Source organism: Hippoglossus hippoglossus, chromosome 11 (assembly GCF_009819705.1).
Source record: "Hippoglossus hippoglossus isolate fHipHip1 chromosome 11, fHipHip1.pri, whole genome shotgun sequence".
NCBI lineage: Eukaryota > Metazoa > Chordata > Actinopteri > Pleuronectiformes > Pleuronectidae > Hippoglossus > Hippoglossus hippoglossus.
The window spans coordinates 2916117-2943796 of NC_047161.1; the positions used below are offsets into that span (position 1 = coordinate 2916117).

General features: G+C 44.8%; 6 protein-coding genes across 25 annotated transcripts in view; 4 read left to right on the forward strand and 2 right to left on the reverse strand.

Annotated features, from left to right (window-relative positions):
* LOC117770989 (C-type lectin domain family 6 member A-like) overlaps nucleotides 1–4803 on the forward strand; it is a 36023-nt gene extending 31220 nt beyond the window's left edge. Inside the window, exon 9 of the mRNA XM_034600974.1 lies at nucleotides 4682–4803. Within this exon, the coding sequence (XP_034456865.1) occupies nucleotides 4682–4683 (2 nt within the window). The 3' untranslated portion in view covers nucleotides 4684–4803. The remainder of the gene's footprint in view (nucleotides 1–4681) is intronic.
* Nucleotides 1–5022, forward strand: part of LOC117770990 (CD209 antigen-like protein C) — a 25933-nt gene extending 20911 nt beyond the window's left edge. The window contains exons 7-9 of the mRNA XM_034600975.1: nucleotides 4206–4357; nucleotides 4434–4558; nucleotides 4636–5022. Coding sequence (XP_034456866.1) covers nucleotides 4206–4357; nucleotides 4434–4558; nucleotides 4636–4807 — 449 coding nt within the window. The 3' untranslated portion in view covers nucleotides 4808–5022. The remainder of the gene's footprint in view (nucleotides 1–4205; nucleotides 4358–4433; nucleotides 4559–4635) is intronic.
* Nucleotides 1–25574, forward strand: part of LOC117770988 (hepatic lectin-like) — a 33138-nt gene extending 7564 nt beyond the window's left edge. For 2 of the 11 annotated variants that reach the window (XM_034600969.1, XM_034600968.1), the window contains exons 3-9: nucleotides 2447–2494; nucleotides 3179–3274; nucleotides 3506–3565; nucleotides 13892–13999; nucleotides 14698–14849; nucleotides 14926–15050; nucleotides 15113–15413. In XM_034600969.1, the coding sequence (XP_034456860.1) occupies nucleotides 2447–2494; nucleotides 3179–3274; nucleotides 3506–3565; nucleotides 13892–13999; nucleotides 14698–14849; nucleotides 14926–15050; nucleotides 15113–15305 (782 nt within the window). In that variant the 3' untranslated portion in view covers nucleotides 15306–15413. Of the gene's footprint in view, nucleotides 1–2446; nucleotides 2495–3160; nucleotides 3275–3505; nucleotides 3566–11990; nucleotides 12288–12590; nucleotides 12657–13407; nucleotides 13522–13752; nucleotides 13819–13891; nucleotides 14000–14697; nucleotides 14850–14925; nucleotides 15051–15112; nucleotides 15414–24858; nucleotides 25011–25086; nucleotides 25212–25288 lie in introns of those variants that run through there. The other 9 variants (XM_034600970.1, XM_034600967.1, XM_034600964.1 and 6 more) reach the window with 8 other exon arrangements.
* Nucleotides 1–27680, forward strand: part of LOC117770959 (tapasin-like) — a 1175540-nt gene that overhangs the window by 904854 nt on the left and 243006 nt on the right. The window lies entirely within an intron of this gene.
* Nucleotides 823–1416, reverse strand: LOC117771008 (glutamine-rich protein 1-like). Its single transcript, XM_034601001.1, has 2 exons — nucleotides 1180–1416; nucleotides 823–1091 (listed from the first exon to the last, which is right to left on the reverse strand). Exons 1-2 carry the CDS (start codon nucleotides 1271–1273, stop codon nucleotides 865–867), a joined length of 321 nt encoding a protein of 106 aa, XP_034456892.1. The 5' UTR covers nucleotides 1274–1416; the 3' UTR covers nucleotides 823–864.
* LOC117770910 overlaps nucleotides 5384–27680 on the reverse strand; it is a 44458-nt gene continuing 22161 nt past the window's right edge. For 5 of the 10 annotated variants that reach the window (XM_034600801.1, XM_034600796.1, XM_034600797.1 and 2 more), the window contains 2 exons: nucleotides 5916–6045; nucleotides 5384–5818 (listed from right to left, as the gene is read on the reverse strand). In XM_034600801.1, coding sequence (XP_034456692.1) covers nucleotides 5437–5818; nucleotides 5916–6045 — 512 coding nt within the window. In that variant the 3' untranslated portion in view covers nucleotides 5384–5436. Of the gene's footprint in view, nucleotides 5819–5915; nucleotides 6046–15748; nucleotides 16311–16407; nucleotides 16538–26036; nucleotides 26471–27680 lie in introns of those variants that run through there. The other 5 variants (XM_034600794.1, XM_034600790.1, XM_034600795.1 and 2 more) reach the window with 3 other exon arrangements.

The window sequence follows — 27680 nt, forward strand, 5'->3', positions numbered from 1 at the left end:
GGCTGGTCCCAGCCTCTAGGCACTGGAATCCGCCAATGATGAGGAGCCGCTCCCAGTTTCGTCCCTCCTTAGATAGTAGCTGGGCAAATCTTCACATTCTGACAGTGTTTGGTTTGGTGTTTTGAAACAAGCCATGAATCGGCTGACAGCTTGTGAGTCTTCAGTATGGCATGCGCATTTTTTAGACAAAACAACGCCTTTCCTATCTGTCCTTCAGACCCTAGTGGCAGCTGCTTGAATTCTTTCTAAGGGTATGTCACAGTTTTTTAAGAAAACAGTGCATTCATGTATGTGTGATGTTTGAATAAAGCTAATGGAGTTTAGGCTGTAATATAGTAAGTTAGGTATGAGAACAAGTTAAAGTACAGTGTATTGTATGCCACAGATGTACAGTCTTCTCAAACAGGCCTGATCAGACAGGTGCAGAACTGAACTGCGATGTGACGCACACACACACACAACAACAAACTTCAAGATTAAAACCAGCCAGCAACGGCTACTAACAGTCACTATGTGAAGGCCACACATTCTCCCACATATTCAGCCCAAACTGCCCCTGCCCCCACCCCTGTCTGACATACTGCATTTGTTTAGAGTTCAGTTTCATTGCCATCTTCACAGACACACACACATTCATTCTTTCTGTTAAGGTACAAACATGGTGCGCGTAAAATCAATCCTTTTCGGGGCTATAGTGTCTAATTATATTATTAAAATCCTAACATTCTCCATCATCTCCAGGGAATTCTCCACGTTATCTTTATGACGGTTTGTAGCGGGAACTCCGTCTGTGTCAGATAAACATGACAAAGCAAACATAAGAGGAGGTAATAAGATGTAATCTTCTTCATCACTGTTGTATCTTCACAGTCGTGTTGGCACCTGGAGGAGCTTCAGTCGTGGATATGGGCGGCAGAAGCGCAGGGAAGTGGTCCGGGTGTGGTTCAGGTTGGTTCTGGTGCAGCAGGTGAGCTGGGTGAAGGACAGCTGGCGGTGCTGCTCCACCGTGGTGAAGCCAAAGTCCTCGCAGCAGAAGAAGAGCAGGGTGTTGAGGAGGACGATGGGGGGGTACGCCCCCAACTGGACGTAACCTGCCGGGGAGAACAAACAGGATCTCTGAGTAGATCCGAGTTGATCCGAGACACAAAATAACAGATAAAGACCTGGACGTTGACTCACCAGCGGCTGTGACCGAGGGTCTGAGACGTTGGAGGATCTTGGTGAACTCGGTGGTGAACTGGCTGTAGATCACGTCACTGAATATGTTCTCCATGCGATCGTTCTCCAACAGAACCTGCAGACAGACCCTCGTGCATGTCGGCCATCGCCTCCTTCAGCTGCGCGCTGGGAGCCATGTCTGCAGCGGAGGAGGAACTTTCACCGGGTCAGTGAAGAGTCGAGAAGCCGGAGACAGCGGAGAAGCTGGCTCCCCACTGGAAGGGCCCCTACATGAATTTATTTATGAATTCAGAAAAAGAGAGCAGATTTATTTTAGCTCGAGTGAATTTAATGTTTCCATAGTTTTCATTGTTTATATTGTTGAGCATAATCTGCTTAAATTTATGTTATTTGTGGACAAACTATAAAATATATATCGTATACAAAATTATTGTTCAAAATTAAAAGTCTTGACATCAAAATATACTTCAAATACTAAAAGTGAAAGTACTAATCATGCACAAAGGGAACACTTCTGAGTAATGTATATAATTGTATTTAAAAATTGTGGGAAATTTGTACTTACTCGAAATAAACAACTTCATCACTTCCTTTGTGAAACATTCAAACTGAATAACATCACTCACGTCTGAGACGTCTCTGTTAGAAAACCACAAATATCCGTTTTGAACAAAACTTGAGGAAGTGAAATATCCTAATGATGTGGTCTGGAGGAACTACACGTCTTCTTAGAGCCTTCAGCACATTTGAGTCTGACTGGAAAGATCAGAACAGTTTTCGAGCAGGTGTCAGACAAAACTAAATTTATTTCCAAATTTATACTCACTGATGGTCCCACAGCAGGAAAATGGCTGAAACTGAAGTTCTTTATAATATTAAGTCCACAAGAGCGAGAGGAAACACAGATGGTGAGTTTTAAAGTATAATACTGAATACTGAGTGTACACATTGTTCTTTATTATTATTATTATTATTATTATTATTATTATTATTATTATTATTATTATTATTATTATTATTATTATTATTAATTTGAGATATTAAAACAGTGAGTTGTTCATTTGTAAATTGTTCATTTTCATCAGTCTTTGACTCGGTGGACTTGACTTCCCTGTTTTTCCATTTTGTAAAACTGAAACGTTCCAGAAGTCTCCAGGATTCGTCCCTTGTGTTTTTCTGTTTGACAGAAACATGAACACATTTACCAGCAGAACATAAATGTACATATATGTATATTTTTGTGTTGCAGTGGCCACACCCTCTACAGATGAAACCACTTATTCCAACGTCAATTACTCAAAAACTCAGCGACCTGGTGGGTGATGAACTGCACGGAACTATTTTAACAATCGTGTCACATGTTTTTCAAAGGAAATGACAAATGAAAAACTTTGTATTATACGAAAAATAATCTGCAGATCAAATGATAATGGCCATGAGTTAGTTGCAGCCATATTGTTGTGTATACTAAAGTAAAAAATAACATTCCTGTCCTAAACCTTGAGTTCAATCACATAATAAAATTTGTTTTCTGCCTTTAAATGATTTTGACTCTCATGTAAACTGCATCAGTTTGAAGCCACTTCTGTGAATAAATGCTCATCGTTAGTTTGAGTAAAAATGAATTTCAATTATATTTAAAAGATTAAGAGAGAAAGTGTAAAAACTATCTGCGTGTGTTTCCTGGACAAAAGTGTGAGAATAAGTCAGTGGTGTGAGGAAAAAAATGAGGAAGTGACCGTGATGAAAGGTCCGAGAAATATTTATAGTCAACTCCAAAGAAACAGTCGAGCCTTCTACTTCCTGTCGGCTACACTCCTTCTGGTTTTTACAAATTCATCTTTAAGCTGTTAGAGTTGATTTCTGTTGGTCGTTGGTCGACTGTAAAAACATAAGACATGAAAGTGGGACTTCATCTTTAAAGACGATTATGAATATTAGACATTTATCTCCATCGTTTTTCTCTTCTGCTGTTGAACAGGCTCCAAACAACCTGCAGCATCAAACAGGCGATCAGGGGTCACATCGGAGCGAGTGGCCCTGCTGGTCCTCAGTGTTCTCCTGGCAGCTGCCGTCACAGCTCTTGGTGTAACCCGTGAGTTTGATTCCTAGAAGTACATTTTTCAGAACGAGTCATAAAATCTGTCCAAACACTTCTTGAAATTGTAATTTTTACATTTAGATGTTTGTTTGTGTAGATGTAAAATCAACAAATGGAATTTAACAACATTTCTAGTTAATGATTCTCCTGCTCGTCATCAAGAACTGACTCGTTTATCAAATGAAGCTTTAACCTTTACTGATGAGATTGTCTTTTTCTAATCAGTTTATGAAAATACTCAAATCAAGAAGCTTCAAGAGGAATGTGAGGCCAAACATCTCACAGGTAAACTTCTTCATTTTGTTTCTGAAGGTTTTAAGGTTTCATCCGCAGCATGGTCACTTTTTCTTAAAGTAGTTTCTTCACATTTCTCGGGTCGTGAACAGAAAGGAGACGTTCTCGTCTACAAAGGATTTCCATGCTCGTGTCTGCCCTTACTGCTGTTACCTAGCAACACAACTGAACTTAGACAAGATGAGAAAGAGTTTATGCCCCTTGTTTTATTTTAACATTTGTCCCATTAGATGTTCAGTTAAATTAAAGCGTGATAACGAGAAGCATCGGACGTCTCAACGCCTGCCGGCACATCAACCTTTTGAAAAAGGGTTTGTCACCTAAGTGCAATGAATTCTGGGATAGGTTGGGACAGGAAGGATCCACCCGTTGGAGCCTTTGTTTCTCTGGGTTAGACGGATGCATTTGTCGGCCCCATTTGAAGGAGCCTCTGATATGGGACAGCGTAGTCACTGCCCCTGAATTAAGACACAGCTATTGACTGTAACTGCAGTTGCAGAATAGCTGCCTTGCTCAAGGGCAGTGTACCGCCACCCTCTCAAACAGTCTTTCAAAACTCTTCACATCAAAGTCACTGCAGCTTCCAGATATAAAGTAACCAGTCATTTCCTTTGCTGTTATCTCTCCAAAGATGAAACATGTCCGAGGTGCGAGGACGGCTGGGAGCCACATGGAGGAAAGTGCTACTTCTTCTCCTCGGTTACTTTAACCTGGGATCAGAGTAGAACACAATGCAGATCAATGAGAGGAGACCTGGTTGTGATAAACAACAGAGAGGAGCAGGTATAAAACACTGCTGCAGGTCGATGTTCTCATATTTTATCACATCGTCACAGATAAATCACCTTCTGCTCTTCAGGAATTCCTGGAGTGTAGACTGAGTGAAAAAATGGAAACTGCTGAGGACAAGTTCTGGATCGGACTGACAGACTCAAAGAACGAGAGTGAATGGCTTTGGGTGGACGACACACGACTGGATCCAAGGTTTGTTATTGAGAAAACACTTTTTGTCATCGACGTCAGTATGAAGGTTTTCATGGATCCGGTTCTGTGTTTCCCAGTTTGACGTTTTGGCTTCTCAACCAGCCAGACAACTGGAGATGGAAGAATTATGATGGAGAGGACTGTGTGAGGATGGGGGTGAAAAACGGAGCCAAGGACCTGAAGATCTGGGTCGATGAATCCTGCAATTCACCTCAAAAAAGTATTTGTGAGAAACCAGAAAAAGCATGAGCCTGAAATCCAGTTGGATCAGATTGAGCTCGAGTCCTGAGCCACTTTCACAAACTGAGGCATGATGCTTTATTAATGAAGATCTTCTCCAGACATAAACAACTTTGAATAATATCTAGAGTCTCATATGTTCTTCAGTTTCCTTGTTATTTTAAAGTGACGTCTACTCCTCCCTCATATAAAATCTATGAATAATAAATATTATATATAATATCTCCTTCTTTCCTGTTGAGTCTATTCTGAGTGTTTGTGTGAGAAACTAGAGATTGAGAACATCTCAACCTCCTCGGGAAAAATGTTTACTGACATTTATTAATGTGGTGAGAAGTTATTTTGAGTCATTTTCTCATAGACTTCTATAGAAACAACCAGTGGAGTCGCCCTCTGCTGGTTGGTTGAGAGAATACAAGCTTCAGGCACTTCTGCATTGGCTTCTCTTTCCAGACCTGGAGTCAGTTTTTATTTACACTCGATAGTTTTGCCTTAAAATATGAATGAAGAAATATCGTTTCGCTGCGGGTGAGGCAGAGATCCAAGTCTTTCTCTATCCGGAGAGATGGGAAGGAAAATCAAACATAACTTTTCAAAACTTTCTTCTTTATTCCAAATAAAATGACGCAGATCTCAGGTCACAACTGAAAGTGTTGACATTCAACCGACTGAAAGGAAACAAGAAATAAAACATGAATGTGCAGCGACTGGAGAGAAGTGAATTGCGTCAGAACCGGAAGTCTTGATGAAGATGTCTCTTCTTTACAGTTTCCATCAGAAAGAATGTCTTTAACAACTTTAACAAAAACATGTGAACGTGGTGTCGTCTGTTGTCCGTTGGGCCGAAGCTCTGCGACCTTCTGTCCTGCAGCTCTCGGACTGTGAGGGTTCGAGCGAGCATGGCCTCCATGGTGTCGCCATCCAGTGGGGAAGAGGAGAACCAGTGGGGGCTGCTGGGAACACAGCAGCGATCTGGACCAAAGGAAAAACCAGTCGCTGCGCTGCTTCACCGACTCAGAGCTGAAAGGAAGCAGAGGAAGACGTTTACATTTCAGACAGGTCGTTACATGTGAACTGCTCAGGCGTCCTCAACTGAAAGTGCGAGTCAGACACTCACCACTTGGAGAGGTAGAACTCACAGAGTCTGACCGGGCAGTGGAGCGGGTTCTCCGGGTTCTCCGGGTTCTCCATCATCTCCAGGGAATTCTCCACGTTACCTTTCTTACGTTTTTTAGCAGGAACTCCGTCTGTGTCAGATAAACATGATGTAAGCTATTTTATTTAGTGACTTTTTTGTTGAGGGTTGATTGTGCAGTTCCTGTTGTAAGCGGGTTGTTGGTTGGGACTCTTATTTTGAAAGGGGGTTTTAACGGAAGGGGGTTCTGTGAAGAGAGAAGTTGTGAAAGGTGACGGAGAATAAACGGGTGTGATGTCCCGAGGTCATGACCATCTCTCGTGTCCTTTTTCGGCTGAGGCCTGACATATAAGACAACAAAACGCTCGGCTACATTGGTGGCAGCGGTGGGATTCTGCCCACTCAAAGCCGATCGCAAGATAAGTGCACTGTGAAGACGAATGAAGCAGCTCATAAAGTTTTAGCAAGTTAGCTAATGTTATCCACAGCTAACCGACGTATCGCTAAAGTTGTGGACGGATATTCTGTGCCGTATTCCACGTGGAAATCCAGCGCTCTCCCTCACTATAGCAATAAGCGAGTGTTGGGATTGAAAGAACGACAACATAAATCAAGATGTGGAGGGGTGACGCTGATCCCCTGGACCACAAGGTGCAGTACGGAGACAGATCCATCGCAAGCAACGTCAGGATCGAGCTCCCGCTGCCTTTCACTGGGGAGGAAAAGGAAAGTTTCCCCTGCTGGGCTCGACAGTTTGAGGTGGCCGTGCATGCTCTGGTGACTTTGAGTATGAACTTGTCCAGATTTTACCAACCCGCCTGGCCAGAGCCGCGTTTCTCTTGTGGGATAGCCTGCCGAAGGCCGTTCAAACTGACTATTCTGCAGTAAAGGAGAAACTACAAGAGGCTTTTGGACAAAGACATTTTCTGGACCGCTTCAGAGCAAACCTCTCCGCTCGTCCTCGAGCTTTAGGTGAGACTTGGGAAGTATATGCAGCAGAAATAAGCAAACTAGTCCAAGAAGCATTCCCAGGCTATGGGGATGTAGCTCAAAGAGAGGAAAAATTCTGCAGATTTCTATATGGCCTTGACCCGTCCCTGAGAGCTAAATGTCATGAGCAGGGGGCTACTGATTTGGAAGAAGCTCTGGTTATCGCAGGTCGGTGTGAAATGGCCAGAGAGACTTTAAAGATGGACTATGGCAATCATCATGCAAACCAGCCTACAGTGAACAGTGGTTCAGCAGCCATGGTGCATTCTATTTCTGATGGAGGTGGTTTGTTCAAAGCCATAGATCGACTGAATGAGGAAATGAGGGAAATGAGAATGGACATGAGACAAATGGCAGAGGAGAATAAGCCACTGAGATCCATTGATGTTCGAAGTGAATGGAAAAATTCTCCTACGGTGCATGGAGGTCAGTGCCAGTGTGACTGTGGTAATCATGGCTGCCGATCTCGTCGCCCACAGGGGGAGTGAGGAGGACGCTCCCCGGACCGTGGCTGGCGTGAACGGGAAACCGAGGGTGGCTCCAGAGAGAGACAGTATTACCGGGGCCCGACCATAACCGAGCCAACACCCCGAACTGGCGGGGTCCGAGACCTGCCAGGGGACCCTTTTATGATGAACCGCAGAGACAGCGCGGTGTACAGTTTCTCTCCCCCAAAAGAGAGGACTCAGCCAATCAGTCGGGTAAAGAGATGTAGCTGATGTTGCGGCCCAGACACCAGCTACAACACCTATGGGCCATTGGAAGGAAAAGAGCACCTCATATGTGAAAGGATGCATTGAAGGGACTGAAGTCAATATACTAGTGGATTCTGGGGCAACAGAGTCATTCATCCGTGCTGACGACCCCTGAACCCTGATCTCATTGCTGCACGTGCGGTGAATGGCCAGATGCTCGACACTTTGGGCACTATAACTGCCACTCTACGCTTGGGTAATGAGTCCTGGCAGCAGGTTTTCTATGTACTTAGGGGACCTACACAAGCAGTACTGCTGGGTTTGGACTTTCTTGTTCCGAATCACGCCCTGTTGGATTTTGCCCATGGCCGACTGCAGTTGTGGGACACAGTTACTCCCCTTTTAAGTGACAAAGACTTGGTTCCTGAGTGCTGTAATGTCACGGTCTCCACTGCCCTGAACTTACCCCCCCCCCCTCAGTGAAATGATAGTTCCTGTCAGTGTATCTCCAGCTGGGCCCGTTGACCAGCTCCCAGACTTTGTGGGATATTTAGCTCCCAATCTCCAGGCGAATAGTGAGTTTGTCGTGGCTCACACTGTGACACTGGTGAAAAATGGAGTCACTGCAGCCCGTGTCTTAAACCCTACAGACAGAGTTATTGTGCTAAGAGAAGGCATGCATTTGGGGGAGTTTTTGTCGGTCGATGAATCTGAGCTAGTACTACTCCCTCAAACCCCAGAGGCGACGGTCTCCACCATCTCATCCACGGATGTGCTTTTTGTGTTTCTGAGGGAATCCCCAACTAATTAGCAAGAGAGGGCACAGCTGATGGAGCTGCTGGAGGAATATAGGCAGATATTTAGTACATCAGAGGGGGTGATTGGCAAATGCAGGCTCATTGAACATCATATTAAAACCGGTGATCATCCACCCCTGCGACAGCGCGCATATCGCACCTCACCAGACAAGAGGGAGGAGATAGATAGGCAGGTGTCGGCTCTGTTAGCTGATGGGGTGATAGAGGAGAGCTGCAGCCCCTGGGCCTCACCTGTCATTCTGGTGAAGAAAAAGAATGGAGAGTGGAGGTTTTGTATTGACTATCGCCGCTTAAACAGCGTAACAGTGAGAGACTGCCACCCCCTTCCCAGGGTGGATGACACAATGGATGCATTAGCAGGCTCCGTGTGGTTTAGCACGTTGGACTTTTCTAATGGCTACTGGCAAGTTGAGGTCGCTGAAGATGACAGGGAAAAAGGGGCCTCTACCAGTGGCGTTCGATGCCGATGGGTCTCACCAACTCGCCTGCAACATTTCAGCGCATGATGGAGCTCGTGCTTCGAGGGCTCCCATGGCAGGTGTGTATGGTGTATCTCGATGATGTGCTGATATACAGCTCCACCTTTGAGGAACATCTCTCCAGCCTGCGGGAAGTTTTCTCCAGGATCCAGGCGGCGGGTCTTAGGTTGAATTCTAAGAAATGTCATCTGGCTCAAGATCATGTGGTGTTCCTGGGGCATGTTGTGTCTTGCCGTGGCCTGCAGCCAGACCCACGAAACACAGACAAGGTAAGAACATGGCCTAATCCACAGACTCCAACTGAAGTGAGGGCATTTGTGGGCCTTTGCTCTTACTATAGACGCTTTGTCAGGGACTTTGCCCAGCGTGCGGCTCCGTTGCACCGCCTCACATGTAAAGACACACCTTTCCAATGGACAGCGGAGTGTGATGCAGCCTTTGTGTATCTTAAAGGGGTGCTCTCATCTGCTCCGGTGGTCACCATGCCTGATTTCAACTACCCCTTTAAAGTGTATACGGATGCCTCCATGGACGCTGTGGGGGCCATATTGGCACAGGACAGGGATGGATTGGAGAGAGTGGTAGTGTATGCCAGTCAGTCGCTCACTGCCACCGAAAGACGCTGGTCCACTTTTGACAAGGAGCTGTGGGCTGTAGTTTGGGCCGTACGGCAGTTCAGACACTACATTGGATCGGCTGCCTTCACTATCATAACGGATCATAAGCCCCTGTTGGGCCTCCGAGGCATGTCAATTGATCATGACCCCACAGGGAAAAGAGCAAGATGGATACTGGAGCTGGATCCTTTCAACTGGGCCATACAGCACAAGGATGGAAAACGGCATACTAATGCGGATGCTCTATCACAGGGGTGGGCAATTATTTTTTCCATGGGGCCACATGAGAAAAAGAAAATATTGTGGGTTAGGGTTACCTAACCCTAACCCTCCGGATCCTGAGCCTGACACAATGAGGAACACCATGAGGGACACATCTGGCCAAGTGAATATCGTGGACTCTGACAGGGAGTTGAGTGATTCCAGGATAGGCAGTTCACAGTCTGAGTCACTGTTGCAAAACCCCCAGATCCCTAGTTCCTCCACAAGGGGGCAGCATGAGGACATGGACTGTGAGTCAGATAACTTTTCCTTTATTCATTCACTTTCCCAGGATGAGACTGAGATTAAGCTGCGGCAAAAGGATGATCCCGACATTAGTGTAGTGTTGGACTGGATTGAGGTGACAGGGTCTCGACCTCCGCGGTGGCAGATGAGAGGGAGCTCTCGGTGGCTTCGTAAACTATGGACTGAATATCCTCGTCTTTCTGTGGTGAATGGTGTGCTCTGTCGGTCAGTGAATTCCTCTCTCACAGGGGACACTCAGTATCAGGTGGTTGTGCCCTCCTCGTTTATCCCTGATGTACTGCAGCACCTTCATGGAGGCCCTGCATCAGCACATTTTTCTGCAGAGCGGGTGTGGGAACGAGCGAGGCAGTCGTGTTACTGGCCCTGTATGTTTAAAGATGTTAGGCAGTGGTGTGAGCAGTGCGTCCCCTGTCAGACCCGCAGGGCCCCTGTCCCTAAACATCGGGCGCTGATGGGGGGGGTCCCAAGCTACTCAACCATTCCAGAGAGTGGCGATGGACATTCTGGAACTACCAGTGACGTCTAAGGGTAACAGATATGTTTTGGTTGTTGAGGACTACTTTACCAAGTTTGTGAATCTGTATGATCTTCCTAATCAAACCGCTCATTCAGTCGCAAAGTGTTTGTTTGAGGGTTATGTGTTGGTTCATGGTGTTCCGGAGATAATTCACAGTGACCAGGGTCGGCAATTCGAGGGGGGAAATTGTTCAGAGACTGTCAGCTTCTGAGGATTAAGAAAACGCGCACCACGCCATATAATCCAAAATCAGATGGGATGGTGGAACGCTTGACCAGTTAGCTAGATCATTGCTGGCCTGTGGAGGTGAGTGGGACGACTATCTACAACATGTTGCATTTGCCTACAACACCTCAGTGCATGCCAGTACGGGTTACACGCCTTACTACCTGACTCATGGGCGGGAAGCCCGTGTCCCGGTGGATGTGTTAGTGTCCCCTCAGGCGGTGCATTTGGACTTGACTTTGTCGCACACTGACTTCGTAGCCTCTCTGGTGGGGAGGCTGGAAACTGCTTTCGGCAGTGCCAGGCAGTTTAGCATCAGTGCTCATGAGACACAGAAACTTTATTATGATGTGACTGTTCGTCATCGGCCATATGCAGTAGGAGATCTGGTGTGGCTGCACAATCCTACGGAGGACCGTGTGAAGCTGGCTCCCCACTGGAAGGGCCCCTACAAGGTATTGGCTGTGATGGACTCTAATGGAGAAAGTGGACTGACCTATCGCATTGACTGTCCTTTCAATCCTGGACAGGAGCGGGTGGTTCATTATGACAGACTCAAGGCTTACACTCTACCACTGCCGGTGGGTTCTGCGTGTAGTCCCCCGGCTTCTCCTCTTCATGCTCCCTCGCTACAGGACAAGGGGTCACCCGATGGAGGCTGCGGGGCTGAAGAGCCGCTGGTGGGTAGTGACACCGGCCCAAGAGAGCCTCGCCAAACTGTGTCCCGTTCTGGAAGAGCTGTGAGACATGTCTGCAGCGGAGAAGGAACTTTCACCGGGTCAGTGAAGAGTCGACAAGCCGGAGACAGCGGAGAAGCTGGCTCCCCACTGGAAGGGCCCCTACATGAATTTATTTATGAATTCAGAAAAAGAGAGCAGATTTATTTTAGCTCCACTGAATTTAATGTTTCCATAGTTTTCATTGTTTATATTGTTGAGCATAATCTGCTTAAATTTATGTTATTTGTGGACAAACTCTATATAAAATATATATCGTATACAAAATTATTGGTCAAAATTAAAAGTCTTGACATCAAAATATTCTTCAAATACTAAAAGTGAAAGTACTAATCATGCACAAAGGGAACACTTCAGAGTAATGTATATAATTGTATTTAAAAATTGTGGGAAATTTGTACTTTCTCGAAATAAACAACTTCATCACTTCCTTTGTGAAACATTCAAACTGAATAACATCACTCACGTCTGAGACGTCTCTGTTAGAAAACAACAAATATCCGTTTTGAACAAAACTTGAGGAAGTGAAATATCCTAATGATCTGGTCTGGAGGAACTACACGTCTTCTTAGAGCCTTCAGCACATTTGAGTCTGACAGGAAAGATTAGAACAGTTTTCGAGCAGGTGTCGGACAAAACTAAATTTATTTCCAAATTTATACTCACTGATGGTCCCACAGCAGGAAAATGGCTGAAGCTGAAGTTCTTCATAATATTAAGTTCACAAGAGCGAGAGGAAACACAGATGGTGAGTTTAAAAGTATTATACTGAATACTGAGTGTACACATTGTTTATTATTATTATTATTATTATTATTATTATTATTATTAATTTTAGATGTTAAAACAGTGAGTTGTTCATTTGTAAATTGTTCATTTTCATCAGTCTTTGAATCGGTGGACTTGACTTCCCTGTTTTTCCACTTTTGTAAAACTGAAACGTTCCAGAAGTCTCCAGGATTCGTCCCTTGTGTTTTTCTGTTTGACAGAAACATGAACACTTTTACCAGCAGAACATAAATGTATATATATGTATATTTTTGTGTTGCAGTGGCCACACCCTCTACAGATGAAACCACTTATTGCAACGTCCATTACTCAAAAACTCAGCGACCTGGTGGGTGATAAACTGCACGGAACTATCTTAACAATCGTGTCACACGTTCTTCAAAGGAAAAGACCAAAAAAAAAAATCCCTTGTCGATTTTCATTTCTTCTGTTTTTTGATTGTTGATTCTGAAGACACAACTAATGACCTTAAGACCTTTTCAATATTTTCTGACTTTGTATTATAAGAAAAATAATCTGCAGATCAAATGATAATGGACATGAGTTACTTGCAGCCATATTGTTGTGTATAATAAAGTAAAACATAACATTCCTGTCCTAAACCTTGAGTTCAATCACATAATAAAATGTGTTTTCTGCCTTTAGATGATTTTGACTCTCATGTAAACTGCATCAGTTTGAAGCCACTTCTGTGAATAAATGCTCATCGTTAGTTCGAGTAAAAAGGAAGTTCAATTCTATTTAAAAGATTAAGAGAAGGTGTAAAAACTATCTGCGTGTGTTTCCTGTACAAAAGCGTGAGAATAAGTCAGTGGTGTGAAAAAAAAAATAAAATGAGGAAGTGACCGTCAGAGAAATATTTATAGTCAACTCCAAAGAAACAGTCGAGCCTTCTACTTCCTGTCGGCTACACTCGCACCTGGTTTTTACAAATTCATCTTTAAGCTGTTGGGGTTGATTTCTGTTGGTCGTTGGTCGACTGCAAAAACAAAAGACATGAAAGTGGGACTTCATCTTTAAAGACGATTATGAATATTAGACATTTATCTCCATCGTCTTTGTCTTCTGCTGTTGAACAGGCTCCAAACAACCTGCAGCATCAAACAGGCGATCAGGGGTCACATCGGAGCGAGTGGCCCTGCTGGTCCTCAGTGTTCTCCTGGCAGCTGCCGTCACAGCTCTTGGTGTAACCCGTGAGTTTGATTCCTGGAAGTCCATTTTGCAGAACGAGTCATAAAATCTGTCCAGACACTTCTTGAAATTAAAACTTTTACTTTTAGATGTTTGTTTGTGTAGATGTAAAATCAACAAATGGAATTTAACAACATTTCTAGTTAATGATTCTCCTGCTCGTCATCAAGCACTGACTCGTTTATCAAATGAAGCTTTAACCTTTACTGATGAGATTGTCTTTTTCTAATCAGTTTATAAAAACACTCAAACCATGAAGAGTCTCCAAAAGCTTCAAGATGAGGCAAAAAATCTCACAGGTAAACTTCTTCATTTTGTTTGTCACTTTTTCTTAAAGTAGTTTCTTCACATTTCTGCTTCTTCTCTGTTCAGACGATTCTGATGAACGACTGATGAAAGTTACATTTTGTTTAACAGAAATACTCAGTAAGACAGAACCGTGCAAAGTGGAGCAGACAAGTAAACCTCCTTCAGTAAGAGGTAAGTCACACATTAGCATCTCCTGATGATGATTAAAGAAACAGTGAAGGACTGACGGATACAGTCACTTCAGCTGTGTCTCAGTTCAGCGGCTGCATCCTTCAGAGGACGCGGTCGACCCGACCCACGAAGGAGGCGTCCTGGTGGGTCGTGAACAGAAAGGAGACGTTCTCGTCTACAAAGGATTTCCATGCTCGTGTCTGCCCTTACTGCTGTTACCTAGCAACACAACTGAACTTAGACAAGATGAGAAAGTGTTTATGCCCCTTGGTTGTTTTTAACATTCGTTCCATTAGATGTTCAGTTAAATTTAAGCGTGATAACGAGAAGCATCGGACGTCTCAACGCCTGCCGGCACCATCAACCTTTTGAAAAAGGGTTTGTCACCTAAGTGCAATGAATTCTGGGATAGGTTGGGACAGGAAGGATCCACCCGTTGGAGCCTTTGTTTCTCTGGGTTAGACGGATGCATTTGTCGGCCCCATTTGAAGGAGCCTCTGATATGGGACAGCGTAGTCACTGCCCCTGAATTAGGACACAGCTATTGACTGTAACTGCAGTTGCAGAATAGCTGCCTTGCTCAAGGGCAGTGTACCGCCATCCTCTCAAACAGTCTTTCAAAACTCTTCACATCAAAGTCACTGCAGCTTCCAGATATAAAGTAACCAGTCATTTCCTTTGCTGTTATCTCTCCAAAGATGAAACATGTCCGAGGTGCGAGGACGGCTGGGAGCCACATGGAGGAAAGTGCTACTTCTTCTCCTCGGTTACTTCATCCTGGGATCAGGGTAGAAGACAATGCAGATCAATGAGAGGAGACCTGGTTGTGATAAACAACAGAGAGGAGCAGGTATAAAACACTGCTGCAGGTCGATGTTCTCATATTTTATCACATCGTCACAGATAAATCACCTTCTCCTCTTCAGGAATTCCTGCAGTCTAGACTGAGTGAAAAAATGGAAACTGCTGAGGACAAGTTCTGGATCGGACTGACAGACTCAAAGAACGAGGGTCAATGGCTTTGGGTGGACGACACACGACTGAATCCAAGGTTTGTTATTGAGAAAACACTTTTTGTCATCGACGTCAGTATGAAGGTTTTCATGGATCCGGTTCTGTGTTTCCCAGTTGGACGTTTTGGCTTCTCAACGAGCCAGACAACTGGAGATGGAAGAATTATGATGGAGAGGACTGTGTGAGGATGGGGGAGAAAAACGGAGCCAAGGACCTGAAGATCTGGAGCGATGAATCCTGCAATTCACCTCAAAAAAGTATTTGTGAGAAACCAGAAAAAGCATGTCCCTGAAATCCAGTTGGATCAGATTGAGCTCGAGTCCTCAGCCACTTTCACAAACTGAGGCATGATGCTTTATTAATGAAGATCTTCTCCAGATATAAACAACTTTGAATAATATCTAGAGTCTCATATGTTCTTCAGTTTCCTTGTTATTTAAAAATGACGTCTACTCCTCCCTCATATAAAATCTATGAATATTAAATATTATATATAATATCTCCTTCTGTCCTGTTGAGTCTATTCTGAGTGTTTGTGTGAGAAACTAGAGATTGAGAACATCTCAACCTCCTCGTGAAAAATGTTTACTGACATTTATTAATGTGGTGAGAAGTTATTTTGAGTCATTTTCTCATAGACTTCTATAGAAACAACCAGTGGAGTCGCCCTCTGCTGGTCGGTTGAGAGAATACAAGTTTCAGGCACTTCTGCATTGGCTTCTCTTTCCAGACCTGGAGTCAGTTTTTATTTACACTCGATAGTTTTGCCTTAAAATATGAATGAAGAAATATCGTTTCGCTGCGGGTGAGGCAGAGATCCAAGTCTTTCTCTATCCGGAGAGATGGGAAGGAAAATCAAACATAACTTTTCAAAACTTTCTTCTTTATTCCAAATAAAATGACGCAGATCTCAGATCACAACTGAAAGTGTTGACATTCAACCGACTGAAAGGAAACAAGAAATAAAACATGAATGTGCAGCGACTGGAGAGAAGTGAATTGCGTCAGAACCGGAAGTCTTGATGAAGATGTCTCTTCTTTACAGTTTCTATCAGAAAGAATGTTTTTAACAACTTTAACAAAAACATGTGAACGTGGTGTCGTCTGTTGTCCGTTGGGCCGAAGCTCTGCGACCTTCTGTCCTGCAGCTCTCGGACTGTGAGGGTTCGAGCGAGCATGGCCTCCATGGTGTCGCCATCCAGTGGGGAAGAGGAGAACCAGTGGGGGCTGCTGGGAACACAGCAGCGATCTGGACCAAAGGAAAAACCAGTCGCTGCGCTGCTTCACCGACTCAGAGCTGAAAGGAAGCAGAGGAAGACGTTTACATTTCAGACAGGTCGTTACATGTGAACTGCTCAGGCGTCCTCAACTGAAAGTGCGAGTCAGACACTCACCACTTGGAGAGGTAGAACTCACAGAGTCTGACCGGGCAGTGGAGCGGGTTCTCCGGGTTCTCCGGGTTCTCCATCATCTCCAGGGAATTCTCCACGTTACCTTTCTTACGTTTTTTATCAGGAACTCCGTCTGTGTCAGATAAACATGATGTAAGCTATTTTATTTAGTGACTTTTTTGTTGAGGGTTGATTGTGCAGTTCCTGTTGTAAGCGGGTTGTTGGTTGGGACTCTTATTTTGAAAGGGGGTTTTAACGGAAGGGGGTTCTGTGAAGAGAGAAGTTGTGAAAGGTGACGGAGAATAAACGGGTGTGATGTCCCGAGGTCATGACCATCTCTCGTGTCCTTTTTCGGCTGAGGCCTGACATATAAGACAACAAAACGCTCGGCTACATTGGTGGCAGCGGTGGGATTCTGCCCACTCAAAGCCGATCGCAAGATAAGTGCACTGTGAAGACGAATGAAGCAGCTCATAAAGTTTTAGCAAGTTAGCTAATGTTATCCACAGCTAACCGACGTATCGCTAAAGTTGTGGACGGATATTCTGTGCCGTATTCCACGTGGAAATCCAGCGCTCTCCCTCACTATAGCAATAAGCGAGTGTTGGGATTGAAAGAACGACAACATAAATCAAGATGTGGAGGGGTGACGCTGATCCCCTGGACCACAAGGTGCAGTACGGAGACAGATCCATCGCAAGCAACGTCAGGATCGAGCTCCCGCTGCCTTTCACTGGGGAGGAAAAGGAAAGTTTCCCCTGCTGGGCTCGACAGTTTGAGGTGGCCGTGCAGGCTCTGGTGACTTTGAGTATGAACTTGTCCAGATTTTACCAACCCGCCTGGCCAGAGCCGCGTTTCTCTTGTGGGATAGCCTGCCGAAGGCCGTTCAAACTGACTATTCTGCAGTAAAGGAGAAACTACAAGAGGCTTTTGGACAAAGATATTTTCTGGACCGCTTCAGAGCAAACCTCTCCGCTCGTCCTCGAGCTTTAGGTGAGACTTGGGAAGTATATGCAGCAGAAATAAGCAAACTAGTCCAAGAAGCATTCCCAGGCTATGGGGATGTAGCTCAAAGAGAGGAAAAATTCCGCAGATTTCTATATGGCCTTGACCCGTCCCTGAGAGCTAAATGTCATGAGCAGGGGGCTACTGATTTGGAAGAAGCTCTGGTTATCGCAGGTCGGTGTGAAATGGCCAGAGAGACTTTAAAGATGGACTATGGCAATCCTCATGCAAACCAACCTACAGTGAACAGTGGTTCAGCAGCCATGGTGCATTCCATTTCTGATGGAGGTGGTTTGTTCAAAGCCATAGATCGACTGAATGAGGAAATGAGAATGGACATGAGACAAATGGCAGAGGAGAATAAGCCACTGAGATCCATTGATGGTCGAAGTGAATGGAAAAATTCTCCTACGGTGCATGGAGGTCAGTGCCAGTGTGACTGTGGTAATCATGGCTGCCGATCTCGTCGCCCACAGGGGGAGTGAGGAGGACGCTCCCCGGACCGTGGCTGGCGTGAACGGGAAACCGAGGGTGGCTCCAGAGAGAGACAGTATTACCGGGGCCCGACCATAACCGAGCCCCCTCCCCGAACTGCCGGGGTCCGAGACCTGCCAGGGGACCCTTTTATGATGAACCGCAGAGACAGCGCGGTGTACAGTTTCTCTCCCCCAAAAGAGAGGACTCAGCCAATCAGTCGGGAAAAGAGATGTAGCTGATGTTGCGGCCCAGACACCAGCTACAACACCTATGGGCCATTGGAAGGAAAAGAGCACCTCATATGTGAAAGGATGCATTGAAGGGACTGAAGTCAATATACTAGTGGATTCTGGGGCAACAGAGTCATTCATCCGTGCTGACGACCCCTGAACCCTGATCTCATTGCTGCACGTGCGGTGAATGGCCAGATGCTCGACACTTTGGGCACTATAACTGCCACTCTACGCTTGGGTAATGAGTCCTGGCAGCAGGTTTTCTATGTACTTAGGGGATCTACACAAGCAGTACTGCTGGGTTTGGACTTTCTTGTTCCGAATCACGCCCTGTTGGATTTTGCCCATGGCCGACTGCAGTTGTGGGACACAGTTACTCCCCTTTTAAGTGACAAAGACTTGGTTCCTGAGTGCTGTAATGTCACGGTCTCCACTGCCCTGAACTTACCCCCCCCCCCCCTCAGTGAAATGATAGTTCCTGTCAGTGTATCTCCAGCTGGGCCCGTTGACCAGCTCCCAGACTTTGTGGGATATTTGGCTCCCAATCTCCAGGCGAATAGTGAGTTTGTCGTGGCTCACACTGTGACACTGGTGAAAAATGGAGTCACTGCAGCCCGTGTCTTAAACCCTACAGACAGAGTTATTGTGCTAAGAGAAGGCATGCATTTGGGGGAGTTTTTGTCGGTCGATGAATCTGAGCTAGTACTACTCCCTCAAACCCCAGAGGCAACGGTCTCCACCATCTCATCCACGGATGTGCCTTTTGTGTCTCTGAGGGAATCCCCAACTAATTAGCAAGAGAGGGCACAGTTGATGGAGCTGCTGGAGGAATATAGGCAGATATTTAGTACATCAGAGGGGGTGATTGGCAAATGCAGGCTCATTGAACATCATATTAAAACCGGTGATCATCCACCCCTGCGACAGCGCGCATATCGCACCTCACCAGACAAGAGGGAGGAGATAGATAGGCAGGTGTCGGCTCTGTTAGCTGATGGGGTGATAGAGGAGAGCTGCAGCCCCTGGGCCTCACCTGTCATTCTGGTGAAGAAAAAGAATGGAGAGTGGAGGTTTTGTATTGACTATCGCCGCTTAAACAGCGTAACAGTGAGAGACTGCCACCCCCTTCCCAGGGTGGATGACACAATGGATGCATTAGCAGGCTCCGTGTGGTTTAGCACGTTGGACTTTTCTAATGGCTACTGGCAAGTTGAGGTCGCTGAAGATGACAGGAAAAAAAACGCTTTCACAACGGGGAGGGGCCTCTACCAGTGGCGTTCGATGCCGATGGGTCTCACCAACTCGCCTGCAACATTTCAGCGCATGATGGAGCTCGTGCTTCGAGGGCTCCCATGGCAGGTGTGTATGGTGTATCTCGATGATGTGCTGATATACAGCTCCACCTTTGAGGAACATCTCTCCAGCCTGCGGGAAGTTTTCTCCAGGATCCAGGCGGCGGGTCTTAGGTTGAATTCTAAGAAATGTCATCTGGCTCAAGATCATGTGGTGTTCCTGGGGCATGTTGTGTCTTGCCGTGGCCTGCAGCCAGACCCACGAAACACAGACAAGGTAAGAACATGGCCTAATCCACAGACTCCAACTGAAGTGAGGGCATTTGTGGGCCTTTGCTCTTACTATAGACGCTTTGTCAGGGACTTTGCCCAGCGTGCGGCTCCGTTGCACCGCCTCACATGTAAAGACACACCTTTCCAATGGACAGCGGAGTGTGATGCAGCCTTTGTGTATCTTAAAGGGGTGCTCTCATCTGCTCCGGTGGTCACCATGCCTGATTTCAACTGCCCCTTTAAAGTGTATACGGATGCCTCCATGGACGCTGTGGGGGCCATATTGGCACAGGACAGGGATGGATTGGAGAGAGTGGTAGTGTATGCCAGTCAGTCGCTCACTGCCACCGAAAGACGCTGGTCCACTTTTGACAAGGAGCTGTGGGCTGTAGTTTGGGCCGTACGGCAGTTCAGACACTACATTGGATCGGCTGCCTTCACTATCATAACGGATCATAAGCCCCTGTTGGGCCTCCGAGGCATGTCAATTGATCATGACCCCACAGGGAAAAGAGCAAGATGGATACTGGAGCTGGATCCTTTCAACTGGGCCATACAGCACAAGGATGGAAAACGGCATACTAATGCGGATGCTCTATCACGTCGACCTCCGGATCCTGAGCCTGACAAAATGAGGAACACCATGAGGGACACATCTGGCCAAGTGAATGTCGTGGACTCTGACAGGGAGTTGAGTGATTCCAGGATAGGCAGTTCACAGTCTGAGTCACTGTTGCAAAAACCCCAGATCCCTAGTTCCTCCACAAGGGGGCAGCATGAGGACATGGACTGTGAGTCAGATAACTTTTCCTTTATTCATTCACTTTCCCAGGATGAGACTGAGATTAAGCTGCGGCAAAAGGATGATCCCGACATTAGTGTAGTGTTGGACTGGATTGAGGTGACAGGGTCTCGACCTCCGCGGTGGCAGATGAGAGGGAGCTCTCGGTGGCTTTGTAAACTATGGACTGAATATCCTCGTCTTTCTGTGGTGAATGGTATGCTCTGTCGGTCAGTGAATTCCTCTCTCACAGGGGACACTCAGTATCAGGTGGTTGTGCCCTCCTCGTTTATCCCTGATGTACTGCAGCACCTTCATGGAGGCCCTACATTTTTCTGCAGAGCGGGTGTGGGAACGAGCGAGGCAGTCGTGTTACTGGCCCTGTATGTTTAAAGATGTTAGGCAGTGGTGTGAGCAGTGCGTCCCCTGTCAGACCCGCAGGGCCCCTGTCCCTAAACATCGGGCGCTGATGGGGGGGTCCCAAGCTACTCCATTCCATTCCAGAGAGTGGCGATGGACATTCTGGAACTACCAGTGACGTCTAAGGGTAACCGATATGTTTTGGTTGTTGAGGACTACTTTACCAAGTTTGTGAATCTGTATGATCTTCCTAATCAAACCGCTCATTCAGTCGCAAAGTGTTTGTTTGAGGGTTATGTGTTGGTTCATGGTGTTCCGGAGATAATTCACAGTGACCAGGGTCGGCAATTCGAGGGGGGAAATTGTTCAGAGACTGTCAGCTTCTGAGGATTAAGAAAACGCGCACCACGCCATATAATCCAAAATCAGATGGGATGGTGGAACGCTTTAATCGGACACTCATTGACCAGTTAGCTAGATCATTGCTGGCCTGTGGAGGTGAGTGGGACGACTATCTACAACATGTTGCATTTGCCTACAACACCTCAGTGCATGCCAGTACGGGTTACACGCCTTACTACCTGACTCATGGGCGGGAAGCCCGTGTCCCGGTGGATGTGTTAGTGTCCCCTCAGGCGGTGCATTTGGACTTGACTTTGTCGCACACTGACTTCGTAGCCTCTCTGGTGGGGAGGCTGGAAACTGCTTTCGGCAGTGCCAGGCAGTTTAGCATCAGTGCTCATGAGACACAGAAACTTTATTATGATGTGACTGTTCGTCATCGGCCATATGCAGTAGGAGATCTGGTGTGGCTGCACAATCCTACGGAGGACAGTGTGAAGCTGGCTCCCCACTGGAAGGGCCCCTACAAGGTATTGGCTGTGATGGACTCTAATGGAGAAAGTGGACTGACCTATCGCATTGACTGTCCTTTCAATCCTGGACAGGAGCGGGTGGTTCATTATGACAGACTCAAGGCTTACACTCTACCACTGCCGGTGGGTTCTGCGTGTAGACCCCCGGCTTCTCCTCTTCATGCTCCCTCGCTACAGGACAAGGGGTCACCCGATGGAGGCTGCGGGGCTGAAGAGCCGCTGGTGGGTAGTGACACCGGCCCAAGAGAGCCTCGCCAAACTGTGTCCCGTTCTGGAAGAGCTGTGAGACATGTCTGCAGCGGAGAAGGAACTTTCACCGGGTCAGTGAAGAGTCGACAAGCCGGAGACAGCGGAGAAGCTGGCTCCCCACTGGAAGGGCCCCTACATGAATTTATTTATGAATTCAGAAAAAGAGAGCAGATTTATTTTAGCTCCACTGAATTTAATGTTTCCATAGTTTTCATTGTTTATATTGTTGAGCATAATCTGCTTAAATTTATGTTATTTGTGGACAAACTCTATATAAAATATATATCGTATACAAAATTATTGGTCAAAATTAAAAGTCTTGACATCAAAATATTCTTCAAATACTAAAAGTGAAGGTACTAATCATGCACAAAGGGAACACTTCAGAGTAATGTATATAATTGTATTTAAAAATTGTGGGAAATTTGTACTTTCTCGAAATAAACAACTTCATCACTTCCTTTGTGAAACATTCAAACTGAATAACATCACTCACGTCTGAGACGTCTCTGTTAGAAAACCACAAATATCCGTTTTGAACAAAACTTGAGGAAGTGAAATATCTTAATGATGTGGTCTGGAGGAACTACACGTCTTCTTAGAGCCTTCAGCACATTTGAGTCTGACAGGAAAGATTAGAACAGTTTTCGAGCAGGTGTCGGACAAAACTAAATTTATTTCCAAATTTATACTCACTGATGGTCCCACAGCAGGAAAATGGCTGAAGCTGAAGTTCTTCATAATATTAAGTTCACAAGAGCGAGAGGAAACACAGATGGTGAGTTTAAAAGTATTATACTGAATACTGAGTGTACACATTGTTTATTATTATTATTATTATTATTATTATTATTATTAATTTTAGATGTTAAAACAGTGAGTTGTTCATTTGTAAATTGTTCATTTTCATCAGTCTTTGAATCGGTGGACTTGACTTCCCTGTGTTTCCACTTTTGTAAAACTGAAACGTTCCAGAAGTCTCCAGGATTCGTCCCTTGTGTTTTTCTGTTTGACAGAAACATGAACACTTTTACCAGCAGAACATAAATGTATATATATGTATATTTTTGTGTTGCAGTGGCCACACCCTCTACAGATGAAACCACTTATTGCAACGTCCATTACTCAAAAACTCAGCGACCTGGTGGGTGATGAACTGCACGGAACTATTTTAACAATCGTGTCACACGTTCTTCAAAGGAAAAGACCACAAAAAAAAATCCCTTGTCGATTTTCATTTCTTCTGTTTTTTGATTGTTGATTCTGAAGACACAACTAATGACCTTAAGACCTTTTCAATATTTTCTGACTTTGTATTATAAGAAAAATAATCTGCAGATCAAATGATAATGGACATTAGTTAGTTGCAGCCATATTGTTGTGGATACTAAAGTAAAAATAACATTCCTGTCCTAAACCTTGAGTTCAATCACATAATAAAATGTGTTTTCTGCCTTTAGATGATTTTGACTCTCATGTAAACTGCATCAGTTTGAAGCCACTTCTGTGAATAAATGCTCATCGTTAGTTTGAGTAAAAAGGAAGTTCAATTCTACTTGAAAGATTAAGAGAAAGTGTAAAAACTATCTGCGTGTGTTTCCTGTACAAAAGTGTGAGGATAAGTCAGTGGTGTGAAAAAAAATACAAAAAGAGGAAGTGACCGTTATGAAAGGTCCGAGAAATATTTGTAGTCAACTCCAAAGAAACAGTCGAGCCTTCTACTTCCTGTCGGCTACACTCCTTCTGGTTTTTACAAATTCATCTTTAAGCTGTTAGAGTTGATTTCTGTTGGTCGTTGGTCGACTGTAAAAACAAAAGACATGAAAGTGGGACTTCATCTTTAAAGACGATTATGAATATTAGACATTTATCTCCATTGTTTTTCTCTTCTGCTGTTGAACAGGCTCCAAACAACCTGCAGCATCAAACAGGCGATCCGGGGTCACATCGGAGCGAGTGGCCCTGCTGGTCCTCAGTGTTCTCCTGGCAGCTGCCGTCACAGCTCTTGGTGTAACCCGTGAGTTTGATTCCTAAAAGTACATTTTTCAGAACGAGTCATAAAATCTGTCCAAACACTTCTTGAAATTAAAACTTTTACTTTTAGATGTTTGTTTGTGTAGAAGTAAAATCAACAAATGGAATTTAACAACATTTCTAGTTAATGATTCTCCTGCTCGTCATCAAGCACTGACTCGTTTATCAAATGAAGCTTTAACCTTTACTGATGAGATTGTCTTTTTCTAATCAGTTTATGAAAATACTCAAATCAAGAAGCTTCAAGAGGAATGTGAGGCCAAACATCTCCCAGGTAAACTTCTTCATTTTGTTTCTGAAGGTTTTAAGGTTTCATCTGCAGCATGGTCACTTTTTCTTAAAGTAGTTTCTTCACATTTCTCGGGTCGTGAACAGAAAGGAGACGTTCTCGTCTACAAAGGATTTCCATGCTCGTGTCTGCCCTTACTGCTGTTACCTAGCAACACAACTGAACTTAGACAAGATGAGAAAGTGTTTATGCCCCTTGTTTTTGTATTACATTTGTCCCATTAGATGTTCAGTTAAATTAAAGCGTGATAACGAGAAGCATCGGACGTCTCAACGCCTGCCGGCACCATCAACCTTTTGAAAAAGGGTTTGTCACCTAAGTGCAATGAATTCTGGGATAGGTTGGGACAGGAAGGATCCACCCGTTGGAGCCTTTGTTTCTCTGGGTTAGACGGATGCATTTGTCGGCCCCATTTGAAGGAGCCTCTTCTGCAGTTGCAGAATAGCTGCCTTGCTCAAGGGCAGTGTACCACCACACTCTCAAACTCAGATTTTCATCAGTCTTTCAAAACTCTTCACATTCAAAGTCACTGCAGCTTCCAGATCTAAAGTAACCAGTCATTTCCTTTGCTGTTATCTCTCCAAAGATGTAGCATGTCCGAGGTGCGAGGACGGCTGGGAGCCACATGGAGGAAAGTGCTACTTCTTCTCCTTGTTTACTTTAACCTGGAATCAGAGTAGAACAGAATGCAGATCAATGAGAGGAGACCTGGTTGTGATAAACAACAGAGAGGAGCAGGTATAAAACACTGCTGCAGGTCGATGTTCTCATATTTTATCACATCGTCACAGATAAATCACCTTCTCCTCTTCAGAGATTCCTGGTGTCTAGACTGAGTGAAAAAATGGACAATCCTGAGGACAGGTTCTGGATCGGACTGACAGACTCAAAGAACGAGAGTGAATGGCTTTGGGTGGACAACACACAACTGGTTACAAGGTTTGTTATTGAGAAAACACTTTTTGTCATCGACGTCAGTATGAAGGTTGTCATGGATCCGGTTCTGTGTTTCCCAGTTTGACGTTTTGGCGTGACGGCGAGCCAAACAACTTGACAGGGTCGAATCCTGATGGAGAGGACTGTGTGATGATGGGGGAGGAAAACGGAGCTGAGGACCTGAAGATCTGGTTCGATAAATCTTGCAATTCACCTCAAAAAAGTGTTTGTGAGAAACCAGAAGAAGCATGTCCCTGAAATCCAGTTGGATCAGATTGAGCTCGAGTCCTCAGCCACTTTCACAAACTGAGGCATGATGCTTTATTAATGAAGATCTTCTCCAGACATAAACAACTTTGAATAATATCTAGAGTCTCATATGTTCTTCAGTTTCCTTGTTATTTTAAAATTACGTCAACTCCTCCTTGATATAAAATCTCTGAATATTAAAAATTATATATAATATCTCCTTCTTTCCTGTTGAGTCTATTCTGAGTGTTTGTGTGAGAAACTAGAGATTGAGAACATCTCAACCTCCTCGGGAAAAATGTTTACTGACATTTATTAATGTGGTGAGAAGTTATTTTGAGTCATTTTCTCATAGACTTCTATAGAAACAACCAGTGGAGTCGCCCTCTGCTGGTTGGTTGAGAGAATACAAGTTTCAGGCACTTCTGCATTGGCTTCTCTTTCCAGACCTGGAGTCAGTTTTTATTTACACTCGATAGTTTTGCCTTAAAATATGAATGAAGAAATATCGTTTCGCTGCGGGTGAGGCAGAGATCCAAGTCTTTCTCTATCCGGAGAGATGGGAAGGAAAATCAAACATAACTTTTCAAAACTTTCTTCTTTATTCGAAATAAAATGACGCAGATCTCAGGTCACAACTGAAAGTGTTGACATTCAACCGACTGAAAGGAAACAAGAAATAAAACATGAATGTGCAGCGACTGGAGAGAAGTGAATTGCGTCAGAACCGGAAGTCTTGATGAAGATGTCTCTTCTTTACAGTTTCCATCAGAAAGAATGTCTTTAACAACTATAACAAAAACATGTGAACGTGGTGTCGTCTGTTGTCCGTTGGGCCGAAGCTCTGCGACCTTCTGTCCTGCAGCTCTCGGACTGTGAGGATTCGAGTGAGCATGGCCTCCATGGTGTCGCCATCCAGTGGGGAAGAGGAGAACCAGTGGGGGCTGCTGGGAACACAGCAGCGATCTGGCCCAAGGAAAAACCAGTCGCTGCGCTGCTTCACCGTCTCAGAGCTGAAAGGAAGCAGAGGAAGACGTTTACATTTCAATGTTGGGACCTGGTATTTGGGAAGTACAGTTCGGCCTACATGTGTAGGGCCCCATGACCTGTGAGGTCACCAGGCCAATATAAGGCCAGGTCTCCCCCTCTTCATTCTCTTTCCATGCAATCCCTCCGAGGGGAGAAGTCTGGCTTGTCCAACTGTTCTTCTTCGATTCCTCAACTCGACGCGACCCTCCGAGAGGAGCCCACCTCTCTGTCTGCGCAAGAGGTGCAGCTTTCCACTCACACAGCGAGGGAAACCTCCTCCAATCCAAGCTCTACCAACCTTCAAGCAGCGACCCGATGTCCTGCCGGAGAGTTTCAAACAGCAACTGAGCTGCACCGCACAACAGAACCACAAAGGCAGGAGCCACAAAACCAGCAAGACGACTTCACAGAACTTTGAACAGCACATCAACTTTTTTTCCCTTTCCACACAACTGGGCTTAATAATTATACTAGGCTAAGCAAAGACTGTTTATTCGATTCCTTGTGATGTTTATAAGTTTGATTTGTGTTGCTGTGATATTTTGGTTACAAGTTATTTGAAAGTTAATGTTAGTTATGCTCTTCAGTCTTTCCTTGCATGCCTCTAGTAACTTTCTCTAATTTGGCACCAACACAGACACACGCATATCTCAGCACACATCTCTCTGACCCCCGCCACATGTCGTAAACATTCCAAAGGGGGGAGTCCGTTATCTTCGGAGTGGCCAACCGCCATTTTGGAAGCACGCTGACTCACACAGACACACACACGCATACTCACATACATATCTTTATTTAGTAAGTACACCGTTAGTAATTTGTGTTTTTATACTTTAATATATTCATAATAAATGTTTTTCTTTCACAAATGTTTTTTCATTAATGTTGCATAAGTGAATTTTGCCAACCTCTACACTGTCAAGAACTCCATATCCTTCAACTTAGCTAACTATCTAGATGGTAATTTTGGTTATAGTTATTAATTTAATTGTTAATCAGAGTTCCAAATTTGTAGTTAGTACCTTTATGAGACTTAATCAATAAATTGGCTATTACATTACATTACATTTCATTTAGCTGACGCTTTTATCCAAAGCGACTTACAATAAGTGCATCAACCATGAGGGTACAAACCCAGAACTACAAGAATAGAGAAAGTACAGTTTCTTCAAAAAAGCAAAACTACAAAGTGCT